General features: G+C 53.3%; 2 protein-coding genes across 12 annotated transcripts in view; one reads left to right on the top strand and one right to left on the bottom strand.

Moving 5' to 3' along the window:
• ARHGAP17 (Rho GTPase activating protein 17) overlaps positions 1–1996 on the bottom strand; it is a 43538-nt gene extending 41542 nt beyond the window's left edge. For all 11 annotated transcript variants that reach the window (XM_071444803.1, XM_071444806.1, XM_071444805.1 and 8 more), the window contains exon 1: positions 1594–1996. In XM_071444803.1, coding sequence (XP_071300904.1) covers positions 1594–1646 — 53 coding nt within the window. In that variant the 5' untranslated portion in view covers positions 1647–1996. The remainder of the gene's footprint in view (positions 1–1593) is intronic.
• Positions 1997–2118: 122 nt separating this feature from the next.
• Positions 2119–20025, top strand: LCMT1 (leucine carboxyl methyltransferase 1). Its single transcript, XM_071444834.1, has 11 exons — positions 2119–2265; positions 3236–3327; positions 3842–3963; positions 5931–6007; positions 6790–6851; positions 13411–13513; positions 14687–14807; positions 15438–15539; positions 16239–16330; positions 17500–17597; positions 19265–20025. Exons 1-11 carry the CDS (start codon positions 2189–2191, stop codon positions 19285–19287), a joined length of 969 nt encoding a protein of 322 aa, XP_071300935.1. The 5' UTR covers positions 2119–2188; the 3' UTR covers positions 19288–20025.
• Positions 20026–20107: the final 82 nt, after the last annotated feature.

Here is a 20107-nt window from a genome sequence, read left to right as displayed (position 1 = left end):
AAAACCAACAAACGGGTTCACCAGCTCAACAGAACACATATCCAACATATCCTACTGCCTGTAGGGTCCTGCTGAACGTCTCTCGTGTCTTCATGAGCCCTGCAGTGCTTCTCAAACCAAATCCAAAAGCCTCAGCCCTGATACCTGGAAGTGAAACCTGTTAAAAGCCCTCCCTGCTATGGGATTTTACTCTGGGGAACAAAATAAGGCCCTGGTGACTACAGGAATGCTTGACCAGCACATGAAATGTGAGCAGCAGGTGAGCAATATGAAATAGTCATCACTAATGAATGCCAAACGTGTAAAACCAAACGACTCGGAGTCATTTCTGCAGCTTTTAATGAAAACCAAAGACAGCAGTGTAATTTTTAATGGCAACCAATGAGAGCAGTGTCAGCACTTCAGCGAAACCAGGCCGTCCCAGCCCTGCGTGCCCAGGGCAGCCCAGAGTCCGTGGCACAGGTGTGGGGCAGGAGCCTGCCCGGACACCACACCCCAGCAGCCGGGCAAAGGTCGGGGCAGGCTCCCCACCCCGGCTCCACGCTGCCCTGCAGTGCTCTGCAGCTGGCCCGGGAGCACAAAGCACCCCGAGCTGCTGATCCTGCCCGGTACAGCCCGGATTGCTCCACATTCCACCCGGGATTTGGAGCTGGGGGCCGACACGGGCAAACAGGGAATGCCAGTAATCCCTCAGCAACATCAAACATCCATTGATTCACGTGAAATGGGAACGAGAGGACAAGGTCGGTTAGGAAGTTGTTCCCTCTTTAATAGCAAAACAAACCTATTAAAAATCTCCTCCTTGGGCTTTATTAGCTGGCACACCTGCCCTGGGCTGTGTGGGCTCCAAGGAAAACAAACACCCCGTGGAGGGAGTTCTTGGAAAGGAGGCCACCAAGACATAAACTCAGATAATAACTTTATACTATCAGCACCAGTACAGACTTTCAATGTATACTCTCAACGTAAGAAGTGATTTTCAAATTAAATCTCTACTAAAAGCAGGAGGAAGTTTCTGCATTGATTTCTGCTAGAGAAGCAGTGCGGTGATATTTGCATGCTGAGCTCGGGGACAGCCGCTGCTGCAGGGCACTTCCCTGTCTGGGCACAGATTTGTTACTGCCCAGTTGAGTTAAAAACCTTCCGAGTCAGACTCGGGCAGCTGGAAACTGGTGGCAATCGTACCCACAGGGCTCCTGTTGGTTTTGCTAAAATCAAGTCCTGGGGAGGCGAGTGAACTCCTGGAGAGGCACTCTCGGCGTGTTCTCAGATGGGAGAGAAAGCAGAAATGGGGCAAACACCTCGGCAGAAAGGAAGCGAAAGGAAACGAAAGCCGCCAGGGCGCAGACAGGCAGCGCCCGATGCAAATGGCCCCGCGGGGCCGGGGAGGGGCTCGGGACCCCCGAGGAGCCCCGGGATCCCGGCGTGGCTGCGACCCCAGGCGGGCGAGGCAGAGCCCGGCACGGCGCGGGCCGAGCCTTCCCCCCACCGCCTGCCGCTCCCCGCGCTACCCCCGAGGCTTCGCCCCCGAACGGCCCCGCGGCTGCGGAGCGCAGCCCCCGCGCCCGGCCCGGCCCCGGCGCCGCCGCCCACCTGCCCACGGTCTGGTTGGCCAGCTGCTTCATGCGGTTGAACTGCTTCTTCATGGCGGCGGCCGCTGCCCCGGGCTGCCCGGGCACCGCCGCTCTGCGCCGGCCGCCCCCGGCCCCGCCGCCGCCCCAGCACCGCCCGGCCCGGCCCGGCCCGGCCCCCGCCGCTTCCGGCCCTGCCCTCCGCCCGCACCGCGCGTGATCGGCGCCCCCAGCCCGGATGTTCCGCCCCTGGCCCGGATGGCGCCGCTGCTCAGCGCCGCGGCTCGTCCTGCGCCGCTCGCTCGCTCGCTGGCGCCGGGTGCTGCTGCTTCACGAGGGGCAGTGGGACCGAGGCCCCGGCGGGGCTGCCTGGTGCCGGACGGCTGCGTCCCCGCTGCTCCGCCGAGCCGCTCCTGGACTACAACTCCCGGTCCGCCTTGCGGTACTGCCACCGCTTCCTGGTCGAGGCGCTGCATCTCGCGCGCTCTCATTGGGTGCTGTGCTTTTCCATGAGCGCACGGACCAATGGCCGCCGAGTTCCGGCAGGGGCTGCCCAATGAGCGGCTGCGGGGGGCGGGCCGCAGGGGCGGTGGCAGCGGCCGGGCCCCGCGCGCTCCATGGCGGCCGCCACCGGCCCCGACGAGGCGGACGAGGCGGTGCGGGGCACCTGCGAGGACGCGTCCGTCTGCAAACGGTACCGGAGCCGGACCAGCGGCCGGGCTGGGCTGGGCCGGTGTTCCCCGCGGGCGGCGGGGCTGGGCAGTGGGCGGGCGAGGCTCGGGCGGCTCCCGGGAGAGCAGAGCAGAGCAGGAGCGATCCCGGCTCGTCCCGGTGCCGGGGCTTTGTGCGTGCGCCCCGGGCTCCAGCGGCCGCAGGGCACGGCCGGGTCACGCTCGAAGCTGGTCCCGCGGGTGAAGCCCCGGTGAGCAGCGGGCGGCTCCGGGACCCGCGGTGCGCCCCGAGCTGCCCTGGTGCCCCCAGCCCCGCCGGGCCCGTCCTGAGCCGCCTGCAGCGCTGCCGTGGCCGATGGTGTCTGATAGCTGAGCCGAGAACCGGCCTGGCGCTTCTCCATCTCCTTCCTGCTCCCGCCGGGATGGGCGCTGGCAGGGGATGGCTGTCACTGCCCCCGTGTGTGAATTGAGCCTCTCTCTCTTGGTCAGGCTGGCCTTGTGGGCTTTAGAGCAGCAGATCGTTTGTTGGAGGGAGAGTTTTCCTTGGGGAATCAGTTGTAAAAGCCATAAGTTCTGTTAAACAGAACTGTTTTACTGTAAACTGATGTAGTGGCTCTGAAATCAGTGCAAGCACCTTGTCATGTACAGCAGGTAGAAGTAAAGCCTCATTTGTATGCCTGAGGAGCTGGAGAAAGACAATTCATCTTCTGGGTCCCCCAGGAGGGAATATTTGAGATTTGGGTCTTTGCTCACAAAATTTCATCCGGTAGTGAAGAGGCCATTAAAAAGATGCTTACTGAATATGGTAACAACTAAAATTTCTAACTAAACTTTATATACTTAATTCAAGTAGGTGCACACATGGAACAGATTTTTAAACTGTGCCTGCATGTGCACACCCAGGGCAGAGGGACCTTTCCAGCCTGTGTATCTTTTAGGGTAAATTTTGGGGGCCTTATTTCATAATTCTCTCTTTTTCCTGCTGCTGCACAGGTTTGCTGTGAGCGTTGGCTACTGGAAGGACCCTTACATCCAGCATTTTGTGAGACAAGCCAAAGAGAGGAAGGCACCTGAGATCAACAGAGGCAAGTTGGAACGGGGATGGGGACACCTCACCTGTCCTGACCACACCTCTGCACCCTGGGAGTTGGGGGGTGGGAATATGTGAGAGAGTGAGACAGGGTTTCTTCACAGCAGTACTTCCATCCATGCTGTGTCTGATCTTTTAAATACCTGTGAGTCAAAACTCTCTTCCTTTGCTTTCTGAGTCCTGAATGGGCTGTCTCTGTGTGTCCCAGTGTAGAGATCTCCTCAAAGCAGTCTGAAATGCTGGTTTGACCCAGGGCAGTTGGGTCTCTGCAAGTGTAGAATTATTCTGCTCTGCTTGAGGTGAAACTTGACTAAAACTTCTGTTTGCCCAAGGAGCTGAGTTTTATCAGTGCATGAGGTTTTCTTTGTAATTAAAAAAGAAAAAGAGAAGCCCTTAGGTAGTTAAGAAGAGGGCATTACTGTTCCTGCAGACTGCCTGGGGACCTTCACGAGTGCTCAGCATGGAGGGTTGTGTGCCAGGGGTGACTCCCAGCTCTGTGTGTGCTGCAGGTTATTATGCTCGAGTGCACGGGGTCAGTTACCTGATCAAGGCTTTCCTGCAGAAGACACAATGCAACTCTCAGATTGTCAACCTTGGCGCTGGCATGGACACCCTGTTCTGGAGGCTGAAGGTAACGAGGGCTGCAGAGCCGGGCCTGGCTGGGACAGGGGCACCCTGAGGGGCTGCCCTGGGCCCTGCAGCTGGCTCTGTGCCACAGGGCAGCACAGCAGCAGCTCCCACACAGAACCCCACAATAGCTGGGGTGGGAAGGGACCTCTGGGGATCATCCAGTGCAGCCCCTGGCCAGGCAGGGTCACCTGGAGCAGGTGACACAGGAACGTGTCCAGGTGATTTTGGGATGTCTCCACACCCTCCCTGGGCTCTGCCATGCCAGGGCTCTGCTCTTTCCTCTATCATGGAAAGAGGTTCCTCCTCATGTCAGGGTGGAACTTGTTGTGTTTTAGTTTCTGGCCACTGCTCCTCATCCTGTCACCGAACAGAGTCTGGCACCATCCTCTGACACTCTGGGAGGGATTTGTATGGATTGATGGGATCCCCTCTCAGCCTTCCCTTCTCCAGACTGACCAGGCCCAGCTCCCACAGTTTCTCCTCATCACAGAGATGCTCCAGACCCCAAATCATCTCTGTGGCCTCTGCTGGACCTTCTCCAGCAGCTCCTTGTGTTTCATGGGGATCAGGACTGGGCCCTGCAGCTCTCCAGGGATGAGGGCAGGGGCAGGAGCACTCCCTGACCTGCTGCCACACTCACCCCACATCCCCTGGGATTCCAGTTGTCAGTTTAATTATGTAAATCATGGAATCACAGAGTGGTTTGGGTTGGAAGGGATCCGGAAAATCACCCAGTGCCACCCCTGCCATGGCAGGGACACCTCCCACTGTCCCAGGCTGCTCCCAGCCCTGTCCAGCCTGGCCTGGGGCACTGCCAGGGATCCAGGAACAGCCCCAGCTGCTCTGGGCACCTGTGCCATACATAGCAGTGTTTGTGTGTGTGTAATTCATGGAAATTCAGTTACTCAGGTGTTGTTTGATGATATCATTCTGGGTGAACACACCTCTGAGTGAATTGTCTTCTCACTAGCATTTACATGGGTAAATTTGGGTTCTGGAGGAAAGCCTGAGGAACATTTTGCTTGGTCACAATTTATTGTATTCCATCAGTGGAAAGGAGACAATTCTGATTTTTTTTTTTCCTGAGATGTGAAGCTTTTCTCTTACCTGCATTTCTGTAAAAGCTCTGCCCATATACTGTTTTGGTAACAGTGCTTTTAAGGGCTGAAGTGGGGCCTGTAATTCCAGTTCTTTGTCCTTGCAGAGAGCAGGTGTGGTGCAGTGAATGAGCAGAAGCTGGGAGGCAGTTCCTGGAGCGTTGAGTGCTGGTTTCACCTCAGAAAGCCACGGGGTGACAGCCAGCACAGGCAGCAACATCCATCACAAAGGGGCTGCTGCAGGGGACAGGCTTGGCACAGCTTCTCCAGCAGGCTGGGAAACCCTGCCAGCATGGAATGAAGAGCTTTGCTCTCTTTTGTAGCCCAGGCAGGCTGGTGTGCTCATGCTCTGGCTGTGCCTGGGGGAGAGCTGCAGTGTGGTCCCTGTCTGGGTGTGCAGAACCTTGCTGTTCCTCCCTTGGAAGGCTGTGCTGACAGCCCTGTGCTGACAGTCCTGTGCTGACAGTCCTGGTAGGTGCTGGGGCAGTGTGCTGTGCTCTCCCACAGCCCCAGGACACAGCCTGGAGGGTGTGTTCCAGTACCTGTGTCTGGGCTTGGAGTCCTTCTCCTCTCAGGTGACATCCCAGCCCCACCTGGACACGTTCCTGTCACCTGCTCTGGGTGACCCTGCCAGGGTCCCTTCCCATCTCATCCATGCTTCTGTGGTTACATAAGTGTTAAATCATTTCTTTAGCTCTCAGAGGGCATTCTAATGTCTCTCAGCTGGTTTTTGTTGGGTTTTAAGCTGTGGGACACTGTTACAAATGGCAGTGTAAGCCAAACCAGAACTGTTCAGGATTTTGCTTGTGTCTTGTCCTTTGCATGTGAAACTTGAGTGTTCCTAATTCTAGTGTCTTCCTGCCATTCCCAGGATGAAAATCTTCTCCCTAGGAAATATTTTGAAGTGGATTTCCCAATGATCGTTGCAAGAAAAATACACAATATCAAGTAAGTCTGTGTTTAGCTGTGGAGAGTGGCTGCCAGTCAGGGCCATTATTTCATCTCTCCTGAGGAACTCTTCATGTTCTGGGCTGTGAGGGTGGGCAGGCCCTGGCACAGGTGCCCAGAGCAGCTGGGGCTGCCCCTGGCAGTGCCCAGGCCAGGCTGGACAGGGCTTGGGGCACCCTGGGACAGTGGGAGATGTCCCTGCCATGGCAGGGGTGGCTCTGGGTGGGCTCTGGATGGTTTTTTTCCCAAACCATTGCAGGACTGCATGGACAATAAAGGCTGATTGTGCAGGCAGGCTCTGCACCACTGTCCCAGGCTGCAGAAGGGGATGGGTGAAAGCTTTGGGGAGCCAAGCAGAGCTTGCTGTGGGGCAGGGACAGTGTCCTGGCAATTAGAGGTGATGGAACCTTCTCCTACTGTTGAGGACAGCACTGGATTCCCAGATGGGCCTGGTCAGCTGGAAGCAGGACAGCTGGGAATGTCCTGTTGGAATGAATCCATCAAGGGTTAGTGAGGACATGGGACAGAGTGCCTGGATTTCTCTTGAAAGGTTCTCTCAGAATTCAAGAAATTGTGTATAAAAGTCAGCTCCAACTTCACCAGGCCTGCAAAGGTTTTCCTTTCCAGCAGAGGGCAGAGATATTCCCTCAGCTGCTTTTCACACACACACACAGACACACACACACACATATATATATATATATATATGTTAAGAAAAAAGCTGTAAGCACACTGTTCAACAGGCTTAACTGCTCTGAGATGCTTCTTCCTTCTTCCCACAGATCAAAACCTCCCCTGTCAAAACCAATTATGGAATCCCATTCAGGGGACTCTCTTCTAATAGGTGAGTCATCTTCAAACTCAGTCAGTGATGTACTGCAGCACTTTTAAAACTTTTCTGATCATTTTGTTCTGCTATGTGGGCAGGCTTTTAATGTTTGAAATGCTGTTTGGACAGAGAATTGGGAGGGAAAAGAGGCTTTTTTCTTCTCTTACAGACTCCTGCCCATTTGTTCTGTGTCATGTTAGAAATGTCTTCTCTTTAAGTGGTTTTATTCTGGCAGAAAGTTGTTGGGTTTTTTCTTTTTCTCTCACATGTAGCTCCTTTTCTGTCACAGGAAAGGAAAAAGTGTTACATAGAGGCATGGATACTGGATTAAAATATCTGTGGAGTGTTTATCTGCTTTCTGTCTCATTAAGAGCACAAATCTTTACATTTAGCAGAGTTTTCACAGCAGAAACACAGCCTGCACAGCCCAGGCTCGTGAGCCAGTGCTGTTTGTTACATTTTAGTGTTAAAAGGATAAGAATTTCAGGTGCTGTGGTGTGGCTGTCGTCCCTTGGTTTGTACCCTCATTGGGGAACAGGAGGTTGTGTGCTCCCATCCCTGGCAGTGCCCAAGGCCAGGCTGGACAGGGCTGGGAGCCCCTGGGACAGTGGGAGGTGTCCCTGCCAGGGCAGGGGTGGCACTGGATGGGCTCTGAGCTCCCTCCCAGCCCAAGTCATTCTGTAATTGTGTGTTTGTGTCAGGGCTGCACTTGAAAACCTTTTTACCTGTGGAAAATTGCCTGGGTTCACGGAGTTGATGTTCTCAGTGCAGGTGCTGAGCTGTAGCAGCTGCCTGGGACAGTTCAGGAGGGGCAGCGATTCCCTGATGCCCCTCACCTGCTCTGTGTGAGCAGGGTGACCCTGCAGACCCTGCTGGGACCACTGTGCCCTTCCCTGGCACATTCTGCACGTTTCATTGCTGTCCCTTCCCTTCCCTGCAGCTGTCCTTCCAAGGGCAGAGCTCTCCTTGGCCCCTCAGGCCTCCAGAGATGAAGGCCCAGGGCCCCAGGTCAGAACAGGGCTCCTGGGGACCCCTGGCTTGCAGCTGGGCACATCTGGCCCCAGGGGGATCTGCTGCACCTGCACTGTGCCAAGGCAGCCCTGGGGCTGTGCCAGGGGCTGGGTTTGTGTTCCCAGTGAGCTGCAGGTACATCTGGAGCAGCAGGAATCCTGCACAGGAGCTGTCAGCCTGCGCTGCTGGAACCTGGGGCTCTTCATGGCCAGTTCCGGTCCCAAGGGGCTGGGTTTGTGTTCCCAGTGAGCTGCAGGTACATCTGGAGCAGCAGGAATCCTGCACAAGAGCCTGCACTGCTGGAACCTGGGGCTGTTCATGGCCAGTTCCAGTCTCAAGGGGCTGGGTTTGTGTTCCCAAGGAGCTGCAGGTACATCTGGAGCAGCAGAACCCTTGCACAGGAGCCTGCACTGCTGGAACCTGGGGCTCTTCATGGCCAGTTCCAGTCCCAAGGGGCTGGGTTTGTGTTCCCAGTGAGCTGCAGGTACATCTGGAGCAGCAGAACCTCTGCAGGGCTGTCAGCCTGCGCTGCTGGAACCTGGGGCTCTTCATGGCCAGTTCCAGTCCCAGGGGTCTGGGTTTGTGTTCCCAATGAGCTGCAGGTACATCTGGGGCAGCAGAACTCTCTTCATGGCCAGTTCCAGTCCCAAGGGAATGGGTTTGTGTCCCTCAGGAGCTGCAGGTACATCTGGAGCAGCAGAACCCCTGCAGGGCTGTCAGCCTGCACTGTGCAAACCCAGTTCCCTCTGCACTGGGCTGTACTGGTGGGACTGGTTTCTCTGGAGCTGCTGCCCTGGGTCCTGCTCAGGGCTGGGTGTCAGTCTCAGCCTGCTCCAGGCTGCTGCAGGCTCTGCTGCACTGGGATCTTTGGGGTGTAGCAGTGTCCAGGACATGGGGAGTGGTGGGAGGGCTGTGGAACTCCAGTTTGAGCTGCCCCCAGCCACAGGAGATCCAGTGAGAGCCCTGAGAACTCTGGTGTAGGATCAATTGAGGGAGCTGCTTGTGGGGAAGTGCCAGCAGAAGGGGTGCTGGAATAAGTGGATCAATCAAGCAGATGAGCAGAGTTCCCATGGGTCTAGAGGGACTTGACAAGGAGTTTACTGAGCTGCTGCTTGGTCTGGGCCCTCTCATTGAAAGCTCTCAGCTGGGAGGTTGTGGCTGTGCCTCAGGTGGCTCCAGGCTGATCCAGGGAGCCCCAGGCCAGCAGGACTGAGGTCTGTAGTGAGCACATCATGGGAGCTCCAGCAGACAGCCTTAGTGGAACACAGGAATCACAGGCTGTGTTGGGAAAGAGCCCCCATGGCCTCTGAAAGGTGAGTTGTGCTTCCCAGCTCAGTTCTCTGAATCAACACAGCTGTTGGAAAAGGACATCAGCACAGTGCCTGCATTTCAGGAACGTGTTTTGACTGTGTCCTGTGCCAAAGTGTGCCAAAGAAGTGGCACAGTGGTTGTGGGGAGGGAATGGTTCTCATATGGATGAGGAGCTGGGATGGAGGGCGAGCATATGTTGTTCATTTTTGTTATGGAGGAGAGGGAGATCTGTGCTTGAGGGTATGTTGTTGTTCAACACTAAGAAAAAATTGGGAAAATAGTGATTAGTAAGTGGCAGCTTGTTGGCAAATCCAAACTCTGAAGAGTGGTAAAGAACTGTAGAAGTATCTTGTGAAATTAGTGACTTGATGATGATTTCAATGTGGATTAATAGAAAGTGATGCACATGGGGGGGAAAACAGTTTGTGCCTCACATGTAAATGATTATTGCTGCCTTCCTGCAGGATCTGGGTATTAGAATAAATAGATGGATGAAAGCATGAGCTCAGTAATGGTCCAGAAATACAAAGCAATTCTAAGTACTTTTGAGAAAAAGCTGGAAAACAACTTAGGTGCCAGTGTTAGTAGATGTTTCCTCTCTTTGACTTTTCCCTTGGGAGCTGCTGTTGGCCTCTGGAAGGCTGGGATCACCCTAGGGAGACCTCTGGTCTGACCTGCTGTGGTGGTGTTGGACCTGCAGTGTTCTGGGATTACCACTGGCACAGGGAGCTGCATTGCCAGCTGGGGAAAGGGTACTCAGGATTTTAGAATCCTGTCCCTCCCTGTGCCTGCCCCCCACCTCAGTCACGCTCTGTACACCAGGAATGCTTTGTTGAGGCTGTTGGGAGGCTTGGTTTGAGTTGTGCTGCTGTGGATTGGCACCACTCAGGCCCTCTCTGTGCTCACCTCGATGCTGTCGTGCCATGACTGTTCCTTTGTGTGCCTCTCACACCTCCTGCCAGCTTGGGCCCTTGGTTCTTTCAGCTTCCCTCCATCCCCAGGCTTTCTTGTGGCCAGTGTGGGTGTCAGGGGACTTGCAGGGCTGACCCTGGGCTCCCAGGACAAGCTGAGAGCGTGGCAGTGCCTGCTGGGCTGCTGGATGAAGCTCAAGCTGGGCACAGCAGGCTGCAGGGGCTGCTGCTCTGGAAGGCTGCACAGATACCTTAGCATGAAAATCCTAATGAAATCACTGGGAGTCAATGGTATCCTGCATGCTGGCTCTTGGAAAAGCTCCAGGAAATTGTTGCACTAATGTGAGAAGGGAGTAAGAGAAGGAAGCTGGGTTGTTGTGGCAGAGGAAGAGCTTGATGTGCCTGGAGGCTGCAGGGCTGCCCCACAGCTGGGCCTGGGGCCTCCCTCCTGCACAGCAGCAGCTCTGACACAGCTGGGAAGGAAAGATTCAACGTGGTCAGGTCAAAAGGCAACTAAAATCAGCTTTTGCTACTACTCAGTTACTACAAGCTTGTGTTACTCTATGCCTGTGAAATCTGAAGCCCCTGTGTTGTTCCTGTGTGCCAGAGCCATGGACAGTAACCACACAGTGTGGGCCCAGGACAGAGCATTCCCTGTGATCATCCCTGGAGAGCTGCACCCGTGCCCTGGCTGGGGTGGGGGGCTCATCTTTCCCCCCTTCCCCATCCCCTCCCTTGTATTTCTGCAATTAAATCTGAGTTTGGTGTTTCTCAAACCTTCATCCTGCCAAGTACAGAGGGAGAATCTTTGTCCATGGCTGAGGGTGAGCATCACACAGATCCCCAGGGCAGCTCTGGAGGAGAGCACCCAACCACCCTCACTAAAAACCAAGGTTTTGGTGGTGGTGCCTGGTAGGAATTAGTGCCTGGAGTATGGGATTTGCAGTGGTTTCAGCTACCAAATGTCACTGGCTGTGCCAGCATGAGGGCAGCTGGCCTGAGTCACAGCACTGCAGTAGGAGTGGGCAGAGGGTTTGAACACACACACACACAGAATCAATTCAGGTAAAACAAACTCCTGTTCCTCAGAAGAAGTCAATGGGGAGCACGTGACCATGCTGCCAACTGGGTTTTCCTTTCCCAGCTGCCCTGTGGATGGGCAGGAATTGTCAAATCCATTTGCAGCAAGGCTGCTCAGCCTTGGGCAGCACATTGCTCACTTCAGACTGACAGAGTGGGAAGGGACCCTCAGGGACATCCCAGTGCAGCCCTGCCCTGCACAGCACAGCCCCAGGAGCCCCCAGCTCTGCAGGGAGGTAGGAGTTGGTGCCAGACTGGGTCCCAGGAGCTTTTGGGATGTTTGTGGATGGATTTGTGGCCTCCAGGCTGGGGACAGTGGCAGTTCCAGCTGTCCCAGCTGCCACTGCCCTGCAGCCAGTGTGTGTTTGCTCCCTGAGGGGGACGTGATGGAGCAGTTGAAGTTTGCCTAGTTAGGGATGATCAGGCTGAAAAGGGGGAAATTTAGGTGAGATACTGAGGAGAAATCCTTCCCTGTGAGGGTGGGCAGGCCCTGGCACAGGTGCCCAGAGCAGCCGTGGCTGCCCCTGGATCCCTGGCAGTGCCCGAGGCCAGGCTGGAGCAGCCTGGGATGGTGGAAGGTGTCCCTGCCATGGCAGAGGTGGCACTGGATGGTCCCTATGGTCCCTTCCAACCCAAACCCATTCAGGTTTTATGATAAAAATGCTCAAATCCGTGAGCTGTGAGCAAGGCACGTTTCCTTCCACCTTGGAGTGTTTGTGCTCCTTCTCTCCCAGATCACTTAAAAAGTTTTGTGGTTTATTTCTGGCTTTTATTTCTGTTCTTCATTGAGGTATTTGTGTGACCCAGCCTCCGAAGCTGGACAGGGAGCTGGCATTAATTCCCTACTAATTGTGGTGGCTGACGCTCGTGGTGCCGTATCCATGGACAGAAACCAGTCCCTATTTAAACACTTCCCTGTGTGTGGTGGGGTTTTTGGGTGGCTTTTTTTGATGCCATTATCATGGCCTTGATGTAATCACTTAAATAGAAGGGTGTGGGAAGTAGTAAAGCTATTACAGAACATGCACATGGAAAAAGCCTTGACTCAAAATGTTGAATCATTCAACATGCTGCAAAAGTTTTTTTTCTCTTTTCTTCCCTTGTAACTCTCTTTCTGAACTGTTTCTGATTCCTGGATCTGCTCCCAAGTGTTGCTGGAATGGCAGCTATTTTCCTTGCTAGTGCCACTTCCAGGGAGTTGTCACTTGAAAAGCAGAGGTGCATCCTCTGGGATATTTGGTCCCTGTGTGTGGGAATAGCTGGGGAAACCCACACTTGTCCCCAGTAGTTTTGTTCCCCTCTCCTGGAATGGAAACCCCTTTCATCCTGCCCCTTCAGCCACTCCTCTGCTCACTCAAGCTGTGCCAGGGGAGGCTCAGGTTGGGCATCAGGGGGAATTTCTCCATGGGAAGGGGCTGCCCAGGGGAGGGCTGGAGTCCCCTCCAGAGCCATCCCAGTATTGTGCAGGACTTTGGCTCTGGCTGGGTTTGATGGAGCACTTGGGAAGTGCCTCCTGTGGGCCCTGGGCTCCTCTGGGTGCCCTCATTGCTGCTGAGTCACTGAGGGCAAGAGGCTCTGCTGCTTCCTCCCAGCTGTGCCAGGAGGGCAGGGGCTCTTGGACTCTGCATTTGTCCCTCCTTCATGGTGGGGAGCACCCACAGGATCCTGTTGTATCCCTGGGGAATATCAAAAAAATCAGAATACTTTCTGCAATTTGTCTCTTTCCTTAAATACCACTAGTAAATCATACCAAAAGCCTAAATGATGTCTCTCTTTTGGCCCCAAGTCTCTAGCTGCTCCCCATATTTATTACATAACTACATATGCAGTTAATTTATATAGCTATATCTGTTGTTAATATTTGAAATATTGCCACTTAGCTTGGCTTTTCAGAAATTGATGTACTTTTATGTGGTTCCTATGTACATACATTGGGCCATCTAAGAAGACTCCCCAAACAAAACCAAACCCTGCCTTTAATCTTGCCATTTTTCTTCTCTCTGCATTGCTGGAAACCATGGTAACAGCTGGGCTAACCTCTCTGCTTCAGCGTGGCTGCAGAGGCACAGGAGGCTCCGTGCAGGGTCTGGTGGGGATGGAGCCCTGCAAACACAGCCAGGAGGGGAGTTCATGGTTTGAAAAGAAGAGTTTGCTGCTCACAGTGTAACAGAGCAAACTTGGGCTGTGCTCCTGTGCAGTGTTTTGGATGGAGAGCTCCACGTCCCTCAGTGTAACGTTGGTCTCTCCCCGTGTCCCTGCAGATTCCCACAGCCTGGACTCCAGCCGATATTCCATAGTAGGGGCAGACCTCCGTTCCTCCTCAGATCTGGAGGAAAAGCTGAGGAAACACAGCTTGGATGTGCAGTAAGATCACTGGGGTTTCATTGGCTTTCTGTGGGGTTTTTCAGTGGGGGCGTGGGGAAGTGCAGGGCCAGGCTGGACAGGGCTTGGAGCTGGGACAGTGCAGGGGTGGCACTGGCTGGGCTCTGTGATCCCTCCCAACCCAAACCACTCCAGCATTCTGTGATTTCTATCTCTCTAATTCTTTCCTGTGGCCTCCTCTCAAACCCCTCTTGTTTCCTAAACATTTTGGTGGGGCTGCAGGGGTGCCCTTGAGATCCGAATCCCAAAGCTCCTCTGGGGTTCTCTTGTTCAACAAGAGGCTTTGGGGGGGGCAGGAGTTGAGTTTTTGAGTGGATGATGGACAGACCTTTCAAATGGAAGCAATATAAATAGCAGAGATCTGGCTGGGTGGGAGAGAGCATATGGGGAAGCAGAATGCATCAAATTGCCATTTAATTCTTTACACTTCCATCCTCTGAAATGTTGCCTTGCTTGCCTACATTGCTGCTCCTTGTGGAATTTCTCCTGCTTCTAGTGACTTTTTTTTCCCCTTTCATTCCAGCAATTAAAAGCAAACTCAATAATTGTGAAGAAAATCACTTGTGTAGATGTCTATTTTTGTTCTTTTGTGGATGGAGGGGGAAGAGGCAACGTGCAAACTATGGATTACATTTTGTTAGATAATAATATGTGAAGATTGTTTTACAGATACTGAACAAATTTGTCTAATTAAAATTCTTCCTAGAACTTCTTTTAAAGAGAAAACTTTTTTTTTTTCTGTTTGTAATTAATGCCTGATTTCACTGATCTCTACAGGATCATGAGCTGCGTGTACTGGGCACAGTTGTCCTGCAAAGGGAATTTTAACACACCCCAGTTCCTGCTGTCAGAGAGGACTTACAGAATGCACAGTGTTCTGTGCTCAGGGCTGACTTTTGGGGAGATTGATCCCTAAAATCTCTGGTTCACAACCACAGGAGTCTCCTATGGTTCATTAATTCACAGCTGCCAGAGAGCCCAGTTTGAGTCAATGTGATGAAGAGATTTCATTCAGTCTTCAGTGTCTAGTTCATAAAAGATGGAGCTCTTTCAGGAAATTGTGCAGACATGGAGTGACTTGCTGGCTCACAATCCTTAGCAGATTTTTCTTGTTCCTGTGCTGGAATCATGTTCTGCTGTGGTTTTGTTTTACAGTTTGCCAACGCTGCTGGTGGCCGAGTGTGTGCTGGTTTACATGACCCCCCAGCAGTCTGCAAGCCTGCTCAAGTGGGCAGCAAGCACCTTCCCCGTGGCCATGGTTATCAATTATGAGCAGGTAAAACCAGAGGGGCATTTTTAGACCTGCATTGTTGTCATTAAAATTGCTCTCGTAGGTGGGAGTTGTTGAGGAATGAGAGTGGGCCATGTCCTTTTGTAGAAACAGCAGTTTCTGCTGAATTTCTGGAGTAATGTGTTTTAACTTGTAGCTTGGTTAGCTCATTGTAGAGAAAATACAGCTATTATGAAAGACAATTTCTGAAGTATGTTGAAGCAAAATAATTGAGACTTAATCCATACGTGGAAAAAACCATAGAATATTGATTCAGCTAAAGCAGAGTAAAAAGAAACGATGCTGAGTGCTGGCTCTGGCTGTACAACATTGCATAATTACCTCTGTGTTCTTTGGCAAAGTGGAGCAAAAATCACATCAGCATGAACTCTGGTTCTCCTCTGGGAGTAAAACACTGCCTCAGGGGAGCTAGGTGGCTCCAGGAATTAGAGACAGCATCTCCCAAGCTGTGAGTGACTGCTGCAGAGTGAAGCAGAGGCAGCTGTGCTGCCAGCCCCGGTGTCCTTGGGGCAGGGCCACTGTCCCCCGGCACTGGGCTGCTCCTGGGCACTGAGCTGTGCTCTCACTGGCACCCTGTGCATTTGGTGATGTTCTGCTGTGTCCTTGTGTCCCCAGGTGAACATGAGGGACCGCTTTGGGCAGATCATGATCGAGAACCTGCAGCGCCGGCACTGCAACCTGGCTGGGGTGGAGCTCTGCAGCTCCCTGGACTCCCAGGTGAGGGGCACAGGGCTGGCTCTGAGCTCTGCTAACCTGCCTGGAGTTCTGAGTGTGCCCTGGGGGCTCAGCAGGGACCAGGGCAGGCTGGGGCAGGCGCTGAGCCCTTTGCTGGCCACATTACTGTGGAATTGGGGCATGGATTGGTTTGGAAGGGACTGTGGAGCTCACCCAGTGCCACCCCTGCCATGGCAGGGACACCTCCCGCTGTCCCAGGGGGCTCCAAGCCCTGTCCAGCCTGGCCTGGGACACTGCCAGGGATGGAGCAGCCCCAGCTGCTCTGGGCACCTGTGCCAGGCCTGCCCATCCTCACAAAACAATTCCCAATTCCCAGTGTCCCATCCAGCCCTGCCCTCTGGCAGTGGGAGCCATCCCCTGTACTGTCCCTGCATCCCTTGTAAACAGTCTCTCTCCATGTTTCCTGTTGGCTCCTTCAGGTCCTGGCAGGCCACAGCTGGGTCACCCCAGAGCTCCTCTTTGCTGCCTGAGTGTCAGTGGCTGCACAGGACCTGCTGGGCAGAGCCAGCCCTGCCTGGCCCTGCAGAGATCACAGCACACACTCAGGGAGGGGTCTGGCAGCTCTTCAAAGGCCAGCTCAATGAGCTGCCCAGTGAGGTTCTCAGAGGGAGAAGCTGTCCTCTGTGCTTGCCCTGGAGGCCTGTGAGAGCTGTGAGAGCTGTGCTGCCCTTTGTTTTCCAGAGGGAACGGCTGCTGGGGAGCGGCTGGGACAATGCCCATGCTGTGGATATGATGAAGGTGTACAGCTTCCTGCCACAGGCTGATGTCAGAAGGTACCATTGGGGACCCCACAGTCACGCTCAGATGCCATTTCCAAGGTCCTTCCCAAGCATGTGGGATCCCCTGTGGAGCAGAGGAGGCTGCCCCAGCGCTGCCCAGGGGGACACAGGCACACAGCCCTCCTGAGCCTGAGGCTCTGCAGAGCCCCAGATGATGCCTGGACCGATGGTCCAGAGGTGAGCGCTGCCAGGAGCAGGCTGGGAGTCGTGATGGCTGCTTTGGGTGTGCCAGAAGGCATCTCCTGACGGAGACTCGCAGATGGGGAAGCCACAGAAATGCTGTGTTGAGTTTTTGCAGTCCCCAGGATGTTCCTTGTGAAGATTTTGGCTGGGCTTAGATCACAACATGTTGAAATCATGAGGGGGAGACTGCTGGGTCTGCAGAACTCAGAGCAGGGACCAAAGGCTGTTTAACAGTCACTACTCTCCCTGGATTTTGTTCATATTCCTGCATTAAATGCTAAACACTGGGAAATTTCAAGGAGTAACTTCGTAGGGATATAATGTGAAATGTGAATTGCTGTGAGTCATTCATGGTTGGAATTAGCTGAACAAGTTACCTTGGTCAAAATATTCACCTGTGGGGGTTTCTCAGAGCCTGGAACTGAACAGGTGAGAGTGGAAATCAGAGGTGGTTTAAATAGGAACAGGGCTGTGTGGTGGGACCATATGGCACTGGTGGAGACACAGAGCTCGTGCTTTCTCTGCAGCATTTTTGGCTACCCTGGATCTGTTCAGCTCCTTGCACTTGTTCCACATGCCAGGAAATAGGGTTATGTAAACTCTGTCCTCCAGAATCAGTGAGGCAAGTGCTCTTGCTTTAGAAAAGTCTTTCCCAGAGTGCTCCTCTGCAGCACCTCACACCTGGGAGTGCTTTGAGGGACTTTTGCCCCTTAGAGCCTCAGCAGCAGCCCTGGCATTGGTCAGGAGTTACTCAGATGAGTCCTGGAACAGGGAATGCCAGGGATGAGGAGTTGGAGGCACCCTGTGGGTCACTTGTTCCATACATTGGCAGTGGTGGCATCATGGACAATACCTCTAATTATTCCCTGGAGAGGTAACTGCCTCTCTGGCCACAGTTCTCACTGCCATGGAGTGAACAATTCAGTAAAAATTCTGCTGAGAATCCAGCTCAAATCCTGACCTTTGTTTTATTCCTGCAGAATAGAAGCCCTTGAATTCCTGGATGAGAAGGAACTGTTTGAGCAGCTGATGCAGCACTACTGCATCTGCTGGGCTTCCAAGGACAGCAGCAACCTGGGTAATGTTCTGCAGCCCCTGGGGTGCTCCTGCCACGGGCATGTCCTGAGGGAGGGCTGGGCTGGGATGTTGCACCAGGTGTACCTGAAATCCCCCCTGTTCCAGGGCTCTGCTGCTCCTCCCTGGCCTGGGAGCACCTCCCAGCTGGGCAGAGCTGCTCCACAGCCTTGGGGGGTTTCTGGGGTCCAGCTGGGGAGCCTGTCCAGCACAGGGGAGCTGGGGTTTCTCCCCAGAAGATGCCGTATGGGTTCCTTTAAATAACTGCCTGCTTTATCCCATCAGTGCTAATTGAAAGGTTTACAAATCCCATGCATGGGAAGTGCCATATGGGCACACGGTATATGAAGGCACAGTGTCCTGACAACACAAAAATAAATTTGTATTACTTATCCCAGGCTTCTCTGCACTGTCCCCATTTGCAGCCATCTGACACTGAAGTTTTCCACACTGCTTTCTCCCTGGGGAAGAGCATTCCCTCTGAAATGAACTCTTCTACCTGTTCCTTTTGCTCTTAAAATTCTGTCTCTCCTGGACTGGGATTTCTGTCAAAGAGAGAGACTTGATTTAGGCTTTCTGTAGCATTTGAGTGTTGCTGCTGCTGCTGCTCAAGCAATGACGAAATGAGGGGAATTGTTGCTTGGCTGGAGCAGGGATGGCCACAGCCTCTATTTGTCCAGATTAGAAAGACAACTCTGTTGCAGTCCCAGTTTGTCTCTTTCTGGCTGCAATTTCAGGGCCTTCATTCTTTCCAGAAAAACTCTGCCTGCCACCTGTATCATTTCCTCCCCTTATCCTCCCTGCCCTTCCCCTGCTCCTGACCGAGTATCCACGAGCAGATTTTATTTATTGACTGTTCCTCAGCAAATGGGAATAGATTTGGTTCTCTGCAGCCTGGCTGGGCAGCACAGCCTCTGACAGAGCTGCTAAAGGAGATCTTCAAACAAAAACTGGTAAAAAAGGAGCTCTTCAACACCCTGCTGCTGCTGCTGCTGCTTGTGCTGTGCTCTCCTGAATCCTCCAGAGCTGTGAGCCCCAAACCCCAGGCTCTGCACTGGATCTCTCCAGGCTGAAAGTGGTGACTGTAACACACAACCCATTCTAGAGGAGCCAAGGCCCAAAGTTCATAGCAGCCCCAGTTTTGGGGGTCTCAGCATTGTTCTGTGCTGTGGTCAGTGAAAGGACAGTTTGGGGTGCTGAGGCTGAGGTGTCTCAGCATTACAAAAGACAGAGATCTCAAAGATCTCAAAGGTGATAACCCAAGGTCCAGTGGACATGGCATGGGTGTGCCTTAACCCAAAGCAGGGCTTTTTTATCCTGTGGGCATTTACTGCTCTCATGAATGGTACTTCCCTCTGCTTTGTCTTCCTCATTTCATGGGCAGACCCTGAGGTTCCTGAACATTGTGTTCTTCCTTCTGCCATGAATAATTCCAGTGCTCCTGCAAATTGACTTCATGTAATTCATTGCTGCATCACAATCAAAAAAGGGTTAAAAAGTACAGCCCAACCTGTTTCCTGCTTTCCTCACACCAAATCCTTTATGTTTCAGTTTAAAACAATGAAATAACTCTGAAAGCATCTTTCCTGCTGTGTCTAGGGGACCTTGGTGCAGTGAGGGTAAGAATAAACCCTCCTTTCTTGCCCCAAATCCCTCCTTGTCTTCACACAGGTCTGGCAAACATCGACTTCTGAGGGCTGCAGGGAGGGAGCCCCGGGGGCTCAGGGCTCAGCCAGGACGTGGAGAGGATGGATTTGCACCTGCCAGCCCCAGCTGTGCCTGGGCCACTCCTGGTGCTGCTGCTGGGGCCTCTGGGTGGATGCCAGGAACATTTCTGTGGGCAGGACGTGCCTCTGTTCCCAGCCTGCAACGGGGACTTGCACAAGGTGTCAGTGACTCCTGTTCAAAGCTTGCCTTCCTTCGTTCCAAACTGAAAGTCCAGTGTTCTTGGGTTCTTTGATTTGCCTCTCGTGTGTCCTTGTGGCTGTGTAACACGTGCTCGTGACAGGAAGCTGGGGGTGGCTGAGCAGGAGGGAATTCTGTGCATTTCTGCTCTGTTCAGGTCTCATTTGGATGAAGTGTTGGCTTCTCCAGGCTTCTCTGCCCTGCAGGGCTGTCACTGCTGGCAGGGGAAGGGTGGAGGAGAAGGAGGGCCCTGACTGTGTTCAGTGATGTACAAGAAACTGGAAAAGAGACTTGATTTGACTGGGAAGGGCTTAGCTTGTGGTTTCAGCACTGGCATGCTGAAGAAAGAAATGAATCTCAATTTGCACTGCTTCTGGTAGTATCTTTACACCAGTTCCTCCTTGTCTCTCTCCCCTTAAAAGAAGCAAAACAAAATCCCAACAGCAATGAAAACCCTTGTCCTGTTGTTTGAAATTGAATCTTGCAACCTTCCTATGAGAAAAATAATAAATGTTTAGTATTTATAATTTGTCTCCTGTCTTCCTTGCTAGAAATGACTGGTTTCTATCTGGTTTAGTGACATTTTTCCTCTCACCCAGTGTCTCACCA

This window comes from Agelaius tricolor, unplaced genomic scaffold (genome assembly GCF_023055355.1).
Source record: "Agelaius tricolor isolate 1412-34295 unplaced genomic scaffold, bAgeTri1.0.p SCAF_19, whole genome shotgun sequence".
Taxonomy (NCBI): domain Eukaryota; kingdom Metazoa; phylum Chordata; class Aves; order Passeriformes; family Icteridae; genus Agelaius; species Agelaius tricolor.
Note: the sequence above shows the minus strand (reverse complement) of the source record. Positions and strands in the feature narration are given on the sequence as shown.